Here is a 17,077-nt window from a genome sequence, read left to right as displayed (position 1 = left end):
GAACCATCCAGCAGTCTTAATTAAGCCTATGAGTCTTATACACAGATCTAAAGAGTTCTTTATCTAGCCTGTGATCTGGCCTTATCAATTATGAGCAGGCTGACTGAATGATAAAGGATGAACAGGAATATGTATGATATGTGCCTATTTAAGCATACCCGGCTACATAGTGGGATCTCCTTATAATGAGTAGACTGGTTCAGATGCAAGTACTGCAGTGTCTTTCAACTTTGCCCCATTGACATCAACCTCTCATTACTTACATCTAAGTAATTAGCTACACTTATGCACTATGCCCTGGAAAGATATTACTTCAGAGTGCAGTACAGGTATATGGGAAATATACATAGCAGATGCTTTAAAAATGTACATACAATACACATTCTCAGGAATATCACTATTGTACACAGACAATCATACTAACACATACTCAAAGATCTAGTACATACCAGACATGCAACCAGTACAGAGTCGCTGTTGTTCCTCTCTGCTGGTGAGCGACACAGTTCGATTAGTCGAGGAACAGCTGGAGAAATGGAAGACCATGGTTAGTTTAGCTAGTTAGCTAGCTAGCTTGGTTAGTTTGTGTTGCTGATTGATCCACATAAAGTTCCTTTGATTACTGTGATTTAGGATTCAATCCATATCACCGAAGATCTGCAGTATAGCGCGATTCAAATTTAAGGTCATTTCCGATTGAGCGTTTATCCTTAATGCAGTCTCCACAAACATTGCTTGGGGCCCCACAAGGGTGCGTACTCAGTCCCCTCCTGTACTCCCTGTTCACCCATGACTGTGTGGCCATGCACGCCTCCAACTCAATCATCAAATTTGCAGACAACACACAACAGTAGTGGGCTTGATTACCAACAACCACGAGCCTACAGGGAGGTGGTGAGGGCACTCGGAGTGTAGTGTCAGGAAAGCAACCACTCACTCAACAAAACAAAGGAGATGTTTGTAGACTTCAGGAAACAGCAGAGGGAGCACCCCCCTATCCACATCGACAGGACTGTAGTGGAGAAGGTGAAAAGCTTCTTGGTATACACATCAGACAAACTGAAATGGTCCACCTACACAGACAGTGTGGTGAAGAAGGTGCAACAGCACTACTTCAACCTCAGGAGGCTGAAGAAATTTGGCTTGTCATCTAAAAACCTGAAACTTTTACATGTGCACAATTGAGAGCATCCTGTCGGGCTGCATCACCGCCTGGTACGGCAACTGCACCGCCCTCAACCACAAGGCTCTCCAGAGGGCGGTGTGGTCTGCACAACGCATCACAGGGGGCAAACTACCTGCCCTCCAGGACACCTACAGCACTATATGTCACAGGAAGGCCATAAAGATCATCAAGGACAACAACCACCCGAGTCACTGCCTGTTCACCCCGCTACGATCTCGAAGGCTAGATCAGTACAGGTGCATCAAAGCTGGGACCGAGAGACTGGAAAAACAGCTTTTATCTTAAGGTCATCAGACTGTTAAACAGCAATCACTAACATTGAGTGGCTGCTGCCTACATACAGACTCAAATCATTGGCCACTTTAATAAATGGATCACTAGTCACTTTAAATAATGACACGTTAACAATGTTTACATATTGTAGCAGGTTCAAGGGTGTGGGGTGTCCACATCACCAATTTCAATAACCAAACACGCCCAAGGAGCACAACTAGAAGGCAAAATTTGGTGTTTGGCACAGTGGGGAAAAGGGGGGAATTCACCAACCATTTCACAGTCCACAATCCGTTTTCGTTGTCCGTTCCATTCTCCAGGGGTAATCCTAAAACTCGGGTCCTCAGCCAAACTGGTTGGGTACACAGTGGGGGTAATCAGACAGATAGTTGTCTCTTCTCACACCCTCTCCCATTCTCTGCCCCTTTGTGCAGGCCGCTCCGTCCTTTATCCCCAAGCACTCCCTGGGTTAATGAAGTCCATTTAAGGCTCGGGGGTGGAGCAAGCAAGCAAGGTATCTCCTTTCAATCACCACTCCTCCCCCCCAGCTCCGGGATGGAGGGGCGGTCCAACTCCCTAGAGCATCCCTTCTGGAGAGGGCATCGGCATTTTCATGGGCTGCGGCTGATCAGTGTACGACAGAGAAAGCAAATGGCTGTAAGGTTAGGAACAAGAGGGTGTTCTTATTCCGTAACATCCAAACTAGGGTGAAGTGCCGTCCCAATAAGTAATATTTCAGCGTCACCAAGTGCCCACTTGATCGCTAGACATTCTTTCTCCACAGTGGAATATCTTTGTTCCCACGGCAACAACTTCCAGCTAATGTACATGACTGTTTGTTCCTCACCTTCTTGTAGCTGTGATAGGACGGCACCCACCCTTGTTTCGGACGCATCGGTCTGTACCTCCAGTGGTTTGGAGAAGTTCGGGGTCACCAGCACAGGTCCAGAACACAGTGCTCTCCTCTGTCCACGTCACCTGGGCGGGCAGACGACTCCTGGTCAGATCTGTCAGGGGGCTGGCTAGGGAGGCAAAGTGGGGAATAAATCTCCGGTAGTAACTAGTCAACCCCACAAATGTGCGTACCTGCTTCTTGGTGAGGGGGCGGGGCCAGTCCCGAATAGCCTATACTTTCTTCACCTGGGGTTTGACATCTCCTCACGATTTTGTGTACCCCAGGTACTCAGCCTCCCGCAGGCATAACTGACATTTCTTTGGGTTCGCTGTTAGCCTCGCCTCCCGTAAGGCCTGCAGTACCGCGCTCGCCTGGTTTAGATGTGTCTCCCACTCGCTCCCATGGATCACAATATCATTGTTGTAGGCTGCGGCATACTCACGATGGGGACGGAGAATCCGGTCCAACAACCTCTGGAAGGTGGCTGGGGCCCTGTGCAGCCCAAAGGGCAGCTTCTGGTAATGGAACAGCCCGTCAGGGGTGGCGAAAGCGGTTTTCTCCCGTGCCTCGGGAGCTAAGGGCACCTACCAATAACCCTGATAAAGCAGACGATCCCTAGCCATTCGATTAATTCATAAATTCGGGGCATGGCATAGGCGTCGAACTTTGAGAGTTCATTTACCTTTCTAAAATCATTACAGAAGCAAATGGTGCCGTCTGGTTTCAGCACCAACACTATGGGGCTGCACCACTCACTATTCGATTATATCAGCTTTCAACATTGTTTTTACCTCGGTCTTGACAGCCTCTCTCCTTGCTTCCGGTATGCGGTAGGGTCTCAACTTCACCTTTTTCCCGGGTTCGGGGATGATGCTGTGCTTTACCAGATTGGTGTGTTCTGGTTCACTGGAGAACACATCCTGGTTCCGGCCGACCAACTCCCTCAGCTCGTGCTTCTGTGCTTGGTTCAGCTGCTCACACAGTGGCACCTCCCCCGGCTTGGTCTATGTGGTAGCCTTCTTCGGGGAAATAGAGTACATCACATGCATTCCATTTCTTTAGCAAATTCACATGGTAAATCTGGGTCAGATGTCTACGTCCCTGCTGTCTGACCCTATAGTTAACTTCACCCACCTTCTCAAGGACTTCGTATGGCCTGTTCCATTGGGCCATAAACTTACATTCTGAGGTGGGGATCAACACCAACTCTGTCTCCTGGCTGGAAGTCCCTTCATTGTGCCCCTCTGTTGTACACCCGCACTTGGGCCTCCTGGGCCCTGCAGCGTGTGTTCCTATACCAGGGGCCACAGGGTTGCCATCCGGTCTCTCATGTCCTCCACGTGCTCCATCATGGTTCGGTGGGGCGACGGTTGCTGTTCCCAGGCTTCTTTAGTCACGTCCGGCAGTCCTCGGGCTCGTCTCCCGTACAGGAGTTCGAAGGGAGAGAATCCTGTTGAAGCTTGGAGCACTTCTTGGCTCAAGAACATCAGGTAGGGTAGCAGCTGGTCCCAATTCTTTATGTTTGCCTCCATCACCTTGTTTTGCATCTGCTTCAGGGTTCGATTGAATTGTTCCACCAACCCATCGGTCTGCTGGTGATACCCTGAGGTGAGCAACTGGGTTACTTTCATTAGTTTGCATGGAACCTTCATGATTCGCGACATGAACATGGTGCCCTGGTCAGTCAATATCTCATCGGGGATGCCTCCTCAGGAGAACAGCATAACCAACTTACATGTGATTCCCTTGGTGGCCATGGTGCGCAGGGGAATGGCTTCCGGGTACCTGGTGGCATATTCCAGAATCACTAGGATGTATTGGTGCCTTCGGTTGCTCTTGGGTAGAGGTCCCACGAGATCCATTGCGATCCTGCTGAAAACGGACTGAAATAATGGGTAGGGGGATTAAGGGGCGTCAAATGGGGTTTAGGCGCCACCGTCTGGAACTCTGGGCAACTGCGGCAGTAATATTCCATTGCTCTCTTCACCCCCAGCCAGTAAAATCGGCATTGATCCTGTTTAAGGTTCTCCACCCCTAGGTGAGCCCCAAGAAAGTGGGAGGTGGGAGAGCGCCAACTGCAGGACAGATGGTACAAAGGGACAGGGTACCAACAACAACGCCATACATTCGTCATTCTTCTTCACAACCTGATATAGCAACTTCTCCTTTATAGAAAAATTGGGGTAGGTGATTTGAATTACCCCCTCCATGTGCTTTCCATCCACCATGGTCACCTGCTAAAGAGCGCTGGCCAAGTTGGGATCCTCCAGTTGGGCCGTGCCGAACCGCTAGAGAAGTGGGCTCTGGCACCACCTCATGGTCCATCGGGAACATGTCTTCTAGACTCGCCACCTCACCCTCCAGTCTGGCTTCACCCGAGTTGCCCTCTGAGAGGGGTTCTGTTGAAGCCTGGGGGTCCACTTCCTGGAATCCACACATCTGGGCATCCCTCCCACCTCTCCGGCTTCTGGTACCCTCAGTTCCTCACGTCTCCAGACATGACAGGTCCACGGTTGGTGGAACATTGGGAAATCCCTCTCAGTAAGGCCCGGTACAGGCAGGTTCGGGACGACTCCCACTGGCCCCGTGTGTTGTCCCTTTGTCATTGTCCCTGAGGCCTAAGGACATTTCCTGCTGTCCAGGAAGGGCGTTGTCTCGGGGAGCTGGCTGTTGTTGACCCCCCCATCCTTGGCTGGGGTCCCGGCGTGGTCCTCCACTCCTTCAGGGGAGTGGAGGGTTCCGCCTTCCGTGATTGTCTGCTGTGCAGGAACTCCAAAGCCACCTGTTGTCCTTTCAACAGTTCCACCAGCTGATCTGGGCTCTGCGGGTTAGCTTGGCTTAATAACTTTTTAGCTTCGAACAGGAGAAAGCATAGAAATGTATCTATGACCACTTTCTCAATGGGCATGAGCATCAGTGGTTCAGCAGTTAGCCAGCTCTTGGCCAGTCTAATTAGATCATGCATTTACGATCGGGGGAATTCTGTAGCATCATATGCCCAATCATGGAATCTTTGTGCACTGCTAATCAGGGTGTAACAATACCGGCGCAGGATTTCCTTTTTCAGCCCCACGTAATGTGTCTCCAGGTCAGCTGTCCGATCCTGATAGGTCTTCTGTTCCACGCCTGACTGGAAGGGTGCTAGCAGACTGGCCCGTTGCTCACGGGGCCATTTCTCCCTATCCGCCGTCCTCTCGAAGGCTTGGAGGTACGCCTCAATGTCATCAGCTTTAGTATAAACCTACTGGGTTTGGGACGAGAGACTGCTGCGCCTCTTCTCACACTCTTCTCACACTCTTCTCACACTCTTCTCACACTCTTCTCACACTCTTCTCACACTCTTCTCACACTCTTCTCACACTCTTCATAACATACTTGACCCTCTCCATTCTCTGCCCTTTTGTGCAGGCAGCTACCTCTTTTATCCCCAAGCAGTCCCTGGCTTAATGAACCACAGGCTCGCCTCGTCGGGCAGGAAGTCCATATACGGCTCGGGGGTGGAGCCAGCGGGCTGCAAGGTATCTCCCTTCAATCACCACTCCCCTTACCTCTCCCTGCCGTCTGCCACAATATCTTACATTACTTATCTCATATGTATATACTGTATCTTATAACATCTATTGCATCTTGCCTATGCCGCTCGGTCATCGCTCATCCATATATACATATGTACATATTCTTATTTAATCTCTTTAGATTTGTGTAGTTGTTGTGGAATTGTTAGATTACTTGTTAGATACTGCTGCACTGTCGGAACTAGAAACACAACCATTTCGCTACACTCGCATTAACATCTGCTAACCATGTGTATGTGACCAATAAAATGTGATTTGATTTGCTTTGATTTTAAATTTCAATCATGCTATACTGCAGATCTTCCACGATATGGATTGAATCGAGCCCTAAGAGAGCCAAAAAAGGCTTGAAAGGTAAGAATTTCCTCTAGTAAAATCAGTCCCTATAAATAGATATCCCCCTAGACGGAACTTCTGTTGCGAGTTGGACATATATGCGTTCATCACACCAAAATGTCTCAAAAGTGGGGTCATCCCAGTCGAGATCTAAATGCTATAGGTAGCAGAGAAGCCAAGAGGCTATGAAGTAGGGGGAAGCTGCCTCTAGACACTAATCTTGAATCAGTTTACCATTTTCCCCACTAATTGTGAAATTTACTATTGGGGGAGGGGAGGCTAATCCTAGATCTGTACCTAGGGGAAACTTGACGCCAGAGCAATGGCCTATACCTTGCAGCTGGATGGCTGTTTGGGCCACGTCCGGGTCTCTGCTCAGACGGGCCAGTGTGACAGCGGCTTTCTGCTGGACCCGCTCGCACGCCGCGCCCTCCGATGGACTGGAGGAGGATGGCTTCTCTCCCAGCAGCTGGAGCAGTCTCTCAATACCTAGCAAACAACAGGCACGCAGTCAGAGGACGTAGACACACAACACAGACAGTCAGAGGCCGTAGACCAGGGATCATCAACTAAATTCAACCGCGGGCAGATTTTTTCCTTGAGCGGATGGTCGGGGGTCATGAACATAATTACAAATTATTTGTAGACTGCAAATTGACCGCAAGAAGCCCAAACAGATATAATGTTTGACTTTTTTGGGGGAGGAATGAGTTTTTCCCTACAAAAGGGTTTTATTACAGACAGAAATACTCCTCAGTTTCATCAACTGTCCGAGTGGCTGCTCTCAGATGGTCCCGCAGGTGAAAAAGGTGTGGAGGTCCTGGGCTGACGTGGTTACACATGGTCTGCGGTTGTGAAGCCGGTTGGTCATATTGCCAAATTCTCAAACGACGTTAGAGGCGGCTTATGGTAGAGAAATGAACATGCAATTCTCTGGCAACAGCTCTGGTGGACATTCCTGCAGTCAGCGTGACAATTGCAAGCTCCCTCAAAAATTGAGAGTGGCACAGCGGTCTAAGGCACTGCATCTCAGTTCTAGAGGGGTCACTACAGACTCTGGTTTGATTCCAGGCTGTATCACAACCGGCCGTGATTGGGAGTCCCGTAGGGTGGCACACAATTGGCCCAGCGTCATCCGGGTTAGGGTTTGGCCGGGGTAAATAAGAATTTGTTCTTAGCTGACTTGCCTAGTTAAATAAAGGTAAAATTAAAAAAATAACTGGCATTGGGTTGTGTAACAAAAATGCACATTTTAGAATGGCCTTTTGCCCCCAGCACAAGGTTCACCTGTGTAATGATCATGCTGTTTAATCAGCTGCTTGATATGCCACACCTGTCAGGTGGATGGATTTTCTTGGCAAAGGAGAAATGCTCACTAACAGGGATGTAAACAAATTTGTGGACAAAATTTGAGAAAAATAAGTTTTTTGTGCATATAGAACATTTCTGGGATCTTTTATTTCAGCTCATGAAACAAGGAACCAACCCTTTACATGTTGCGTTTATATTGTTGTTCAGTATATTTTCCAGACGTTGAAGTTGGGTTCATTTTAAGTTCTAAACAAAAGGTGAAAACACATATTTTCCAGACATTGAAAATACGTATTTTCCGGATGTTGAAAACAGGTTCATTTTTCAGTTCTGAATGAAAGTTGAAAATATGTCATTTCTAGATGTCTTTTTTGGACCAAATCAAGATCGGTCCAGACCGGACCAAATCTGAACCAAACATTGACGTGTATGTTTGGCCAAAAAAAAGATGTCTGGACAGGACCAAAAAAAGATGTCGCCATCAGCCTGTGTTTACTGGGGTGTAGCCTACAGTGTCAGCCTGTGTTTACTGGGGTGTAGCCTACAGTGTCAGCCTGTGTTTACTGGAGTGTAGCCTACAGTGTCAGCCTGTGTTTACTGGGGTGTAGCCTACAGTGTCAGCCTGTGTTTACTGGAGTGTAGCCTACAGTGTCAGCCTGTGTTTACTGGGGTGTAGCCTACAGTGTCAGCCTGTGTTTACTGGAGTGTAGCCTACAGTGTCAGCCTGTGTTTACTGGCGTGTAGCCTACAGGGAAATGCAGAAGTATTCTATTTTTTCGCTATGATCAGCTCGTAAAAAAATTGATGGATACAAACTTGAAAACACTGATTCATGACAATTTAGCCCACGAGTTGAAACTCCTAGACAGCAGTTGTGAGTATCTTTATTGTCCATTTTACTTTGACCTGTTTGTGCACTATTTAGGTTATTTGATCGGAGAAACGGGCACGAAATAAAAAAGTGTGCACTGCTTATCACAGGGCAGCATCAGCGCTCACCAAAAAAGACCAAATGCCACTGGTTGAGAGAAATTGTTTTGGGGCAGAATTATGTGAGAGTTTTATGTGTTGTTAGAGGTGCGTCGTTGTCAATTAACTTGGAAAATACCGCCCTCGTCAATCTGCCACCCTAGGCGGCCGCCTAATCCTGCCTCATGGGCGGGCAGGCCCTGCAGTAAGAGGACGTAGACACAGAACACACAGAATATGAAAAAATAGACAAACGCAGAGGCAAGGGCTCAATAGAAAACATAAACAACAACAGGTTCGACAACAAAACTAATAGGGTTGAAGAAGCAGTCGACATGACAAAAATGTGGGTTTACGTTGCCATCTTGAGGATTATAACTGCAATACAATGGAGGGGTTCTTTCCCCTTTAGCTGTCCTGTGGGATGCTGTCATTTTTCTGCAATACTTTTGATAGCATTCTTTATTCTTATTAATCCATTTCTCCATCATGACCAGTGAACACACGTGTGGAGATGTCAATTGTGAAGTCCTCCTCATTCAGTGCCTTCCTGTATTATACTAATGCTCAAATGTTTATTTTACTCTACTGGGCCATTTACTTTATGTTCATATTCTTGTATTTGATTATTTCTTATTGTTGTAGCATTGTTGAGAAGGAACCTGCGAGTAAACATTCCACTGAACTGTATATACCATGTGTATCCTGGACATATTACTAATAAATCTTGAAACTTGAGATATCAAATACTGTTTAAAATGTGTGTGTTTTTGCATACCCTTCTCTTGTAGGACTTCAGATGAAGACTGCTCCAAAACAGAGAGGTTTGCCAAGATGGTCACCACCTAAAAAAGGACCACAGTCAACAGGGCATGTAATACCAGAGATTTGACCACGCTCAACACATTTTAGCTATGGATCAGTGTGTCCTCTACCTGGTCTTTAGAGTAGGGAGTATCCACTCTTTGGCGGTCTTTGCAGGACTGGAGGAGGATGTGGATGGCGTTGAGCTGGAGAAGGATCTCACAGGCCATGCTGTCGAAGAAAGTGATGTTGGCAAGGGCAGCAGACGCCAGGAGGAAGACCTCGCCACAGGAGGCACTCTCGCACAACTCTGGAAGAAACGCATACACGCGTTTATCTCCGGAAATCACCTCGACCTCATCTTGACCTTACATTCATAGCTCCGTCGATGAATTTGAGAGTGGTCACCTTTCTGCAGCCCCGCCCCAGGACAAAGTTAGCTGCCGTTCTCTCTGTTTTTCATATTAAAGAGTGGGCCTTTAAAGTGTTTCCGAACGAATAATGATCCAGCTCAAGGACCTTTGACCTTTTTATATCAAAGCCCTGAAGTACAGCAGCCATGCACTCACTGATGAGGGCGGTGACGATGTCCTGCATGCTCTCTAAGAAGCTGCCCAGGTGCTGGGTGGAGGTGTGGTGGGGCGAGGTGATCTGGGCCACCACGGCCGCTGCCTCTGCCCTCGCCGCCTCAGCACTGTTCCCGTCGGTCAGGATGTCCGCCAGGCACAGGATCCCATCCACCTAGAGTATAGAAGGATTGACACGTTGCACGAGACAACAAGCACATTCTGTTATGTCAAATCATCTCATGGTAGACAACGTGGCAACTGGTTCAATGACATCCAACCAGGGGTGGGAAAAGTACCCAATTGTCATACTTGAGTAAAAGTAATAGAAAATAACTTGCGTAAAAGTGAAAGTCACCTGGTAAAATACTACTTAAGTATCAAATTACATGTAATTGCTAAAATATACTTAAGTATCAAAAGTACAAATATAAATCATTTCAAATTCCTTATATTAAGCAAACCAGGCGGCGCCATTGTTTTTGTTTATTGTTTTTTTTTATGGATACACAGAGGCACACTCCAACACTCAGACATAATTTACAAATGAAGCATGTGTGTTTAGTGAGTCCGCCAGATGGCAGTAGGGATGACCAGGGAAGTTCTCTTGATAAGCGCGTGAATTGCACCATTTTCCGGTCCTGCTAAGCATTCAACATTTTTGGCAGTCAAGGAAAATGTATGGAGTAAAAAGTATATGATTTTCTTTAGGAATTTAGTGAAGTAAAAGTTACTTCAGTTGACAGAGCAAAACAAAGCCATGAGGTTGAAGGAATTGTCCATAGAGCTCAGAGACAGGATTGTGTTGAGGCCCAGATCTGGGGAAAGGTACCAAAAAATGTCTGCAGCATTGAAGGTCGCCAAGAACACAGTGGCCTTCATCATTCTTATATGGAAGAAGTTTGGAACCACCAAGACTCTTCCTAGATCTGGCCGCCCAGCCAAACTGAGCAATCGGGGGAGAAGGGTGTTGGTCAGGGAGGTGACCACGAACCCAATGGTCATTCTGGCAGAGCTCCAGAGTTCCTCTGTGGAGATGGAGAACCTTCCAGAAGGACAACAATCTCTGCAGCACTCCACCAATCAGGTCTTTATGGTAGATTGGCCAGACTGAAGCCACTCCTCAGTAAAAGGCACATGACAGCCTGCTTGGAGTTTGCCAAAAGGCACCTAAAGGACTCTCCGACAATGAGAAACAAGATAATCTGGTCTGATGAAACCAAGATTGAACTCTTTGGCTTTTATGCAAAGTGTCACGTCTGGATGAAACCTGGCACCATCCCTATGGTGAAGCATGGTGGTGGCAGTTTCATGCTGTGGGGATGTTTTTCAGCATTAAGGACTGGTAGACTAGTCATAATCGAGGGAAAGATGAACGAAGCAAAGTACAGAGAGATCCTTCATGAAAACCTGCTCCAGAGCGCTCAGGACCTCAGACTGGGGCGAAGGTTCACCTTCCAACAGGACAATGACCCTAAGCACACAGCCAAGACAACGCACGAGTTGTTTCGAGACAAGTCTCTGAATGTCCTTGAGTGGCCCATCTAGAGCCCGGACTTGAACCAGATCGAACACCTCTGGAGAGACTGGAAAATAGCTGTGCAGCGACACTCCCCATCCAACCTGACAGAGCTTGAGGGGATTTGCAGAGAAGAACAGGCGAAACTCCCCAATTACAGATGTGCCAAGCTTATAGCATCATATCCAAGAAGACTCAAGGCTGTAATCGCTGCCACAGGTACGTCAAGGAAGTACTAATTAAAAGGTCTGAATACTGAATGTAAATGTGATCGTTTTTTGTTTTATATACATGTGCAAACAAATGTTTGTCTAAAAACCAGTTTTTCTTTGCAGTTATTGTATTATTGTGTGTAGATTGAGGAAAAAACTATATTTATTTTTAGAATAAGGCTGTAACGTAACAAAATTTGGAAAAAGTCAAGGGGTCTGAATACTTTCTGAATGGACTGTACATGCATTTGGCCTTGTTTGAATAATATCCAGCATGCTTTGAAAGTATTCATGTTTCCATTTTGGTCATTTAGCTGACACTCTTGTCACAACATAGTGCCATCAGACTTCTGATACCAACGTAGGGTGAAAAGGGGAAGTGCAGGGGGGAAAAAAAATATTTTGAACATACAAATTACAGGTCTCAAAAAGTTTCACAAGTATCTTGTCACAACATACATTGGATTCTAGTTCATTCCGGTCAAATACTAAAGTATTGACATATTTCAAATATATGTAACATAAATACTGCCCGTCTCTGGCCATGTACAGAGCCACATATGATGTAACAAGCCCTGAGCAGGCGCCTTTGATTAATCAAAGAATCCCTTTATAGTAGTTATATTTTTAGGCGGTCCAGACAGATAGTTAAGTGTCGGGGTCAACCTGGGTGAGACTTAGTAGCTCTGCCTATAAAGCCATCACAATTAAACGACACCACTCCAAGCTGACTCCGGTTGTCAGTCGAAAGGTGTTTCCTCCAACACATTGGTGTGGCTGAAATCCGGGTTAAGTGAGCGGTGTGATAAGAAGTAGGCGGCCAGGCAGATCATGTTTTGGATGAGGCGTGACTCGCCCTTCTCCTCTTCCCGAGCCAAGGAACCTAATTTGGGGAGAAAGGGGGGTGAAACAAAAATAAGCTGGTGGCCATACTACCCTGAACACGCCTGTTCAGAGTCGGGCATGGTTAGTACTGGGACGCAGTGGTGTAAAAATACTTTAAAGTACTACGTACGTTTTTTTGTTATTGGTATCTGTACTTCAATTTACTATTTATATTTTTTTGCCAACTTTTACTTCCTTAAATTCCTGACACCTGAAAGTACTTGTTACATTTTGAATGCTTAGCAGAACAGAGTAATCGTCCAATTCACACACTTATCAAGGAAAAACCCTTGGTCATACCTACTGCCTCTGATCTGGCGGATTCACTAAATACAAAATGCTTAATTTGTAAATGGTGTCTAAGTGTTGGAGTGTGCCCCCGGCTATCTGTAATAAAAAATTATAAAAACGGTGCCGTCTAGTTTGCTTAGTATAAGCAATTTGAAATTATTTGTACTTTTACTTTTGATACTTAAGTATATTTGATCAATTACATTTACTTTTGATACTTAAGTATATTTCAAACCAAATACTTCTAGACTTTTACTCAAGTAGTATTTTACTGGATGACTTTCGCTTCAGTCATTTTCTATAAAGGTATCTTTACTTTTACTCAAGTATGTGTAAGTATGAGTTACTTTTTCCACCACTGCTGGAAGGGAGACCGCCTGGGAATACCAGGTGCCGTAAGTTCCTCCCCAAAATGTCTTGATGTTTTTGCCCTGCTTTTATCTTAATTCTGATTGGACGTTGTTTAAGATGGCCAAGGGTTGTGGGTGGGTATGTGTATGTATGCGTGTGTGTTGTGTGGTGGGGGAAACTAAAAGACATACATAACATGTTTGTGTGTGTGTGAGAGAGTGCGCGTAAACGCAAGGAAGTTGAGTCAAATGAGGAGTGTCTGTCTATACAGTGAACTTTGTCATCCAGGTTTGGAAATAAAATCTTTATCCACATGGTGGCAATGTTGTACAGACAAAACTCTGGTACACTTCCCACTGCTACACTAAACCATTTTGACCTTGTGTCTTTGAGCAGTGGTGCCAGTGACCTAGCATATATTAATTCGTGCCCAAATATACTGTGGAAGAAACATTTATTTTTTTATTCATATTAGCACAAGATGTTACCTTAAAACAAATAACCTGTACAACTCAGCCTTTTGAAGGATTTGAAAGTCTAGTCTGTAAGAGTAGCGAGCAAATGACAACACAGAGCACGCAAACAGAAAAACATTGATGTAATTGGCACTTTTTGCTTTATGTCTTAGCTTGAGTAGAATCGTTTGAGGGAGCTCATACAATCTATCCCTCATAGATTCACCTGTCAGTCCTTTCCTGAAGACCATCACTATGAGCTTCACGATAGGGCAACTCCATATTTCTGGCTCCTAATCCGTCACCAGTGTGCCAACACAGCCCATTGACGCAGAACAATCCACCTCTAACTCCCGTCTTCCTCAGCAATATTCTGCACTGAGATGAACTTCTCATATTTTGCCCCCGGGTCTACTCCGGGTCTTTTCCTAAAATTGTTTCTCATCGTATGGAAGAAGACACTCACATGGCTTGATTTATGGCAGTTTTGTAGCCTAATAACAAATGTCTACTACCTACTTTTTGAAAGGGGCATATATAATAACTTTGTTCTGAAGTTAAGCTGCCCAAAAACTATGTACTTTTTGTCAGTGTGGATTTTGTCTCTGAGTGCAGTAGACACTCAACCAAGCTCCACGACCATGGAGGTTACACTTCATCGTGATCATTTGTGATATTTTAGGGCTCTATTCAATATGTAATCGCTGAAGCATTGAAGATTGCGCAACAGAAATGATAAGGTAATTTCCGACTGAGCCACATATGCAGCGTTTACCAAAGGAATGCAGTCTCCTCTGACGCGGAAACGTTGCCTTTAAATTTCAATCACGCTGTAACGCTGAACTTCCACGAATTGAATAGAGCCCTTACTGTTTTAACCACATGCCCCAACAGACGTAAACAAACAGTTTCCAACCAATGAGATAAAAAGGTGGGAATCAGTCTCTTTCCTCCATCACCCGGCAACTGCGACAGGTGTGGTTGTCGCGGCTGAGCGATGGCTTGCGTTCGGTTCGTAGCATCAACTTCAGCAACAGTTCCCCCCTGGAGGCATTGGATCTAATCTGGGGCCCATTGTCGTTCTTGTTCTGTCTGGCGTTTCTACACTTGACTGCCTCCGTTCTCCAAGCTGCTCTTTGAGCAAACACAGACGCCGGTGTGGCATCATTAATCAGGGAATGGGATTGTATTTGTTGTTCATGGCTGCCACTGGGTTGAGATACTTTGTGTTTTTTGTTTATTCTCAAAAGGGGGGGGGGGGGGGAACACAGAAAATACTGTTTATATAGGTCGAAAAGTGCGAGAACTTGCAGGCGTGCACACTACGCATTCAAACACACACACACACACACCACACGCACATGCACATCAACTGTGTCTCAGTCCAGTGGTCTCTTACCAACCTAAAATTCTTACTTGCAGAGCAAATTGAAACGCAACGTTACATAAATCAATCTGCAAAGAGCCCAGGGTGAGCAGTGAAATAAACGCTCCTTTGTACGGTGTCTGTGAGCTCCCGATCAGTGGCCAAGTCTCCCACTACTATCATTGTTAGCATGTTTTCACCTGTGAAAATAAACTTGCGCCCCTGTGAAAATAAGCCATGCCTGTGTGAGGCCTACAGTCCCAGTGTGTATTAGTGGAGCATTATACCTGCCCACAGGGAGACTAAACATCTCCCACCAAAGCTCTCACTCCAGCAGACCAATGGAAAGAAGTCTGTGTCTGTCTGTCTCTCAGCCTGTCTGTCTGATATGCCTGTCTGCCTATCCTCTGCTGCTTATTAGTACAAACATTTTAGTGTATGGATGTACAGTACCAGTCAAACCTTATTCAAGGGTTTTTCTTTATTTTTTACTATTTTAGAGTGATGGAGTGAGATGGTTTGGGATGAGTTGGACCGCAGAGTCAAGGAAAAGCAGACAACAAGTGCTCAGCATTTGTGGGAACTCCTTCAAGACTGTTGGAAAAGCATTCCGGGTGAAGCTGGTTGAGAGAATGCAAAGAGTGTGCAAAGCTGTCATCAAGGCAAAGGGTGGCTACGTTCAAGAATATAAATATAAAGTATATTTTGATTTGTTTAACACTGTTTTGATTCCATATGTGTTATTTCACAGTGTTGATTTCTTCACTATTATTCAACAATGTAGAAAATAGTAAAAATAAAGAAAAACTCTGGAGTAGGTGTGTCCAAACTATAAATTTTTTAAATATTGATTTATTTTGTTACTTTTACCCCTTTTCCTCCCCAATTTCGTAGTTACAGTCTTGTCTCATCGCTGCAACTCCCGTACGGACTCAGGAGAGGCAAAGGTAGAGAGCCGTGCATCCTCCGAAACACAACCCAACCAAGCTGCACTGCTTCTTGACACAATGCCCACTTAACCTAGAAGCCAGCCACACCAATGCGTCGGAGGAAACACTGTGCATGGCAACCGTGTCAGCGTGCACTGCGCCCGGCCCGCCACAGGAGTCACTAGTGTGCGAAGGGACAAGGATATCCCTGCCAGCCAAACCCTCCCCTAACCCAGGCGGCGCTGGGCCAATATTGTGCCGCCCCATGGGTCTCCCGGACAGAGCCTGGACTTGAACCCAGAAACTCTCGTGGCACAGCTAGCATTGCCTTAGACCACTGCACCACTCGGGAGGCCTAGGTGTGTCCAGACTTATGACTGGTACTGTATGTGTGTCAGTTTGTATCTGCATGCATACGTTTCTGTGTAAATCCTTTTGTTTGTTTATCAGACACCAGTAGTGGTGTCCAACCACACCCCCACCCAGCACCTGGGCAGCTTTCTGGAGTGCATGCAGGACATATTCCGCTGCCCACATCGGTGAGTACCAACCTCTGAATGTATGTGTGCGCTAGTGTCTACATGTTTAAACGCTGCACTACAGTACCTTCTCTAGCTGGTTGATGCCCTCCTCCACGCAACATATGGAGGCCACCGTCCTCAGGGCATGTGCGTAGAGGTCACTGAAGCAGTCCTGCCGGCAGATCTTAAACAGGGCCACCACAGCGCCCTCCTGTGGACAGACAAAAACAACACCATTAGCATCATTAGCATCGCAAACAACGCTCAGTGCTAAACAAGCTAGCCTGAGCTTATGTCAAACAAGGGTTTGATATGTTCAAGGGTCCGAGCACAAGGTTTTGACATGCTTCCTATAATGTTTGTTTATGTCGTTTGCATTGCAGATTAGGGTAAGCACACAGTCCGGTCATTTCCACATGCTGCCATTTCCTCTCACAAAAACACTTGCTGGCAGAATTCTATTCACCATGGAGATTGATAGAATTACCTGCAAGACAAGGCCCTGTAACTACCACCATTATCCTAATAAGGCCCATTATAGGAGGTGGTGGTATGTCTCATGCACAGATAGGGCCACACAGCCAAGCCTGGAGTGGCTAATCGTCCTGCCCCTACACCCTAAACACTCTTACC

General features: G+C 46.1%; 1 protein-coding gene across 1 annotated transcript in view; it reads right to left on the bottom strand.

Annotated features, from left to right (window-relative positions):
- The window catches only part of LOC109867811 (INSC spindle orientation adaptor protein), an 88,593-nt gene that overhangs the window by 4,010 nt on the left and 67,506 nt on the right, over window positions 1-17,077 (bottom strand). Inside the window, exons 7-12 of the mRNA XM_020457121.2 lie at window positions 16,530-16,655; window positions 9,919-10,090; window positions 9,481-9,659; window positions 9,324-9,390; window positions 6,599-6,754; window positions 450-526 (exon numbers count right to left, since the gene is read on the bottom strand). Of these exons, the coding sequence (XP_020312710.2) occupies window positions 450-526; window positions 6,599-6,754; window positions 9,324-9,390; window positions 9,481-9,659; window positions 9,919-10,090; window positions 16,530-16,655 (777 nt within the window). The remainder of the gene's footprint in view (window positions 1-449; window positions 527-6,598; window positions 6,755-9,323; window positions 9,391-9,480; window positions 9,660-9,918; window positions 10,091-16,529; window positions 16,656-17,077) is intronic.

Source organism: Oncorhynchus kisutch, linkage group LG22 (assembly GCF_002021735.2).
Source record: "Oncorhynchus kisutch isolate 150728-3 linkage group LG22, Okis_V2, whole genome shotgun sequence".
NCBI lineage: Eukaryota > Metazoa > Chordata > Actinopteri > Salmoniformes > Salmonidae > Oncorhynchus > Oncorhynchus kisutch.
The sequence above is the reverse complement of the archived record's forward strand: the minus strand, read 5'-3'. Positions and strand labels throughout refer to the sequence as shown.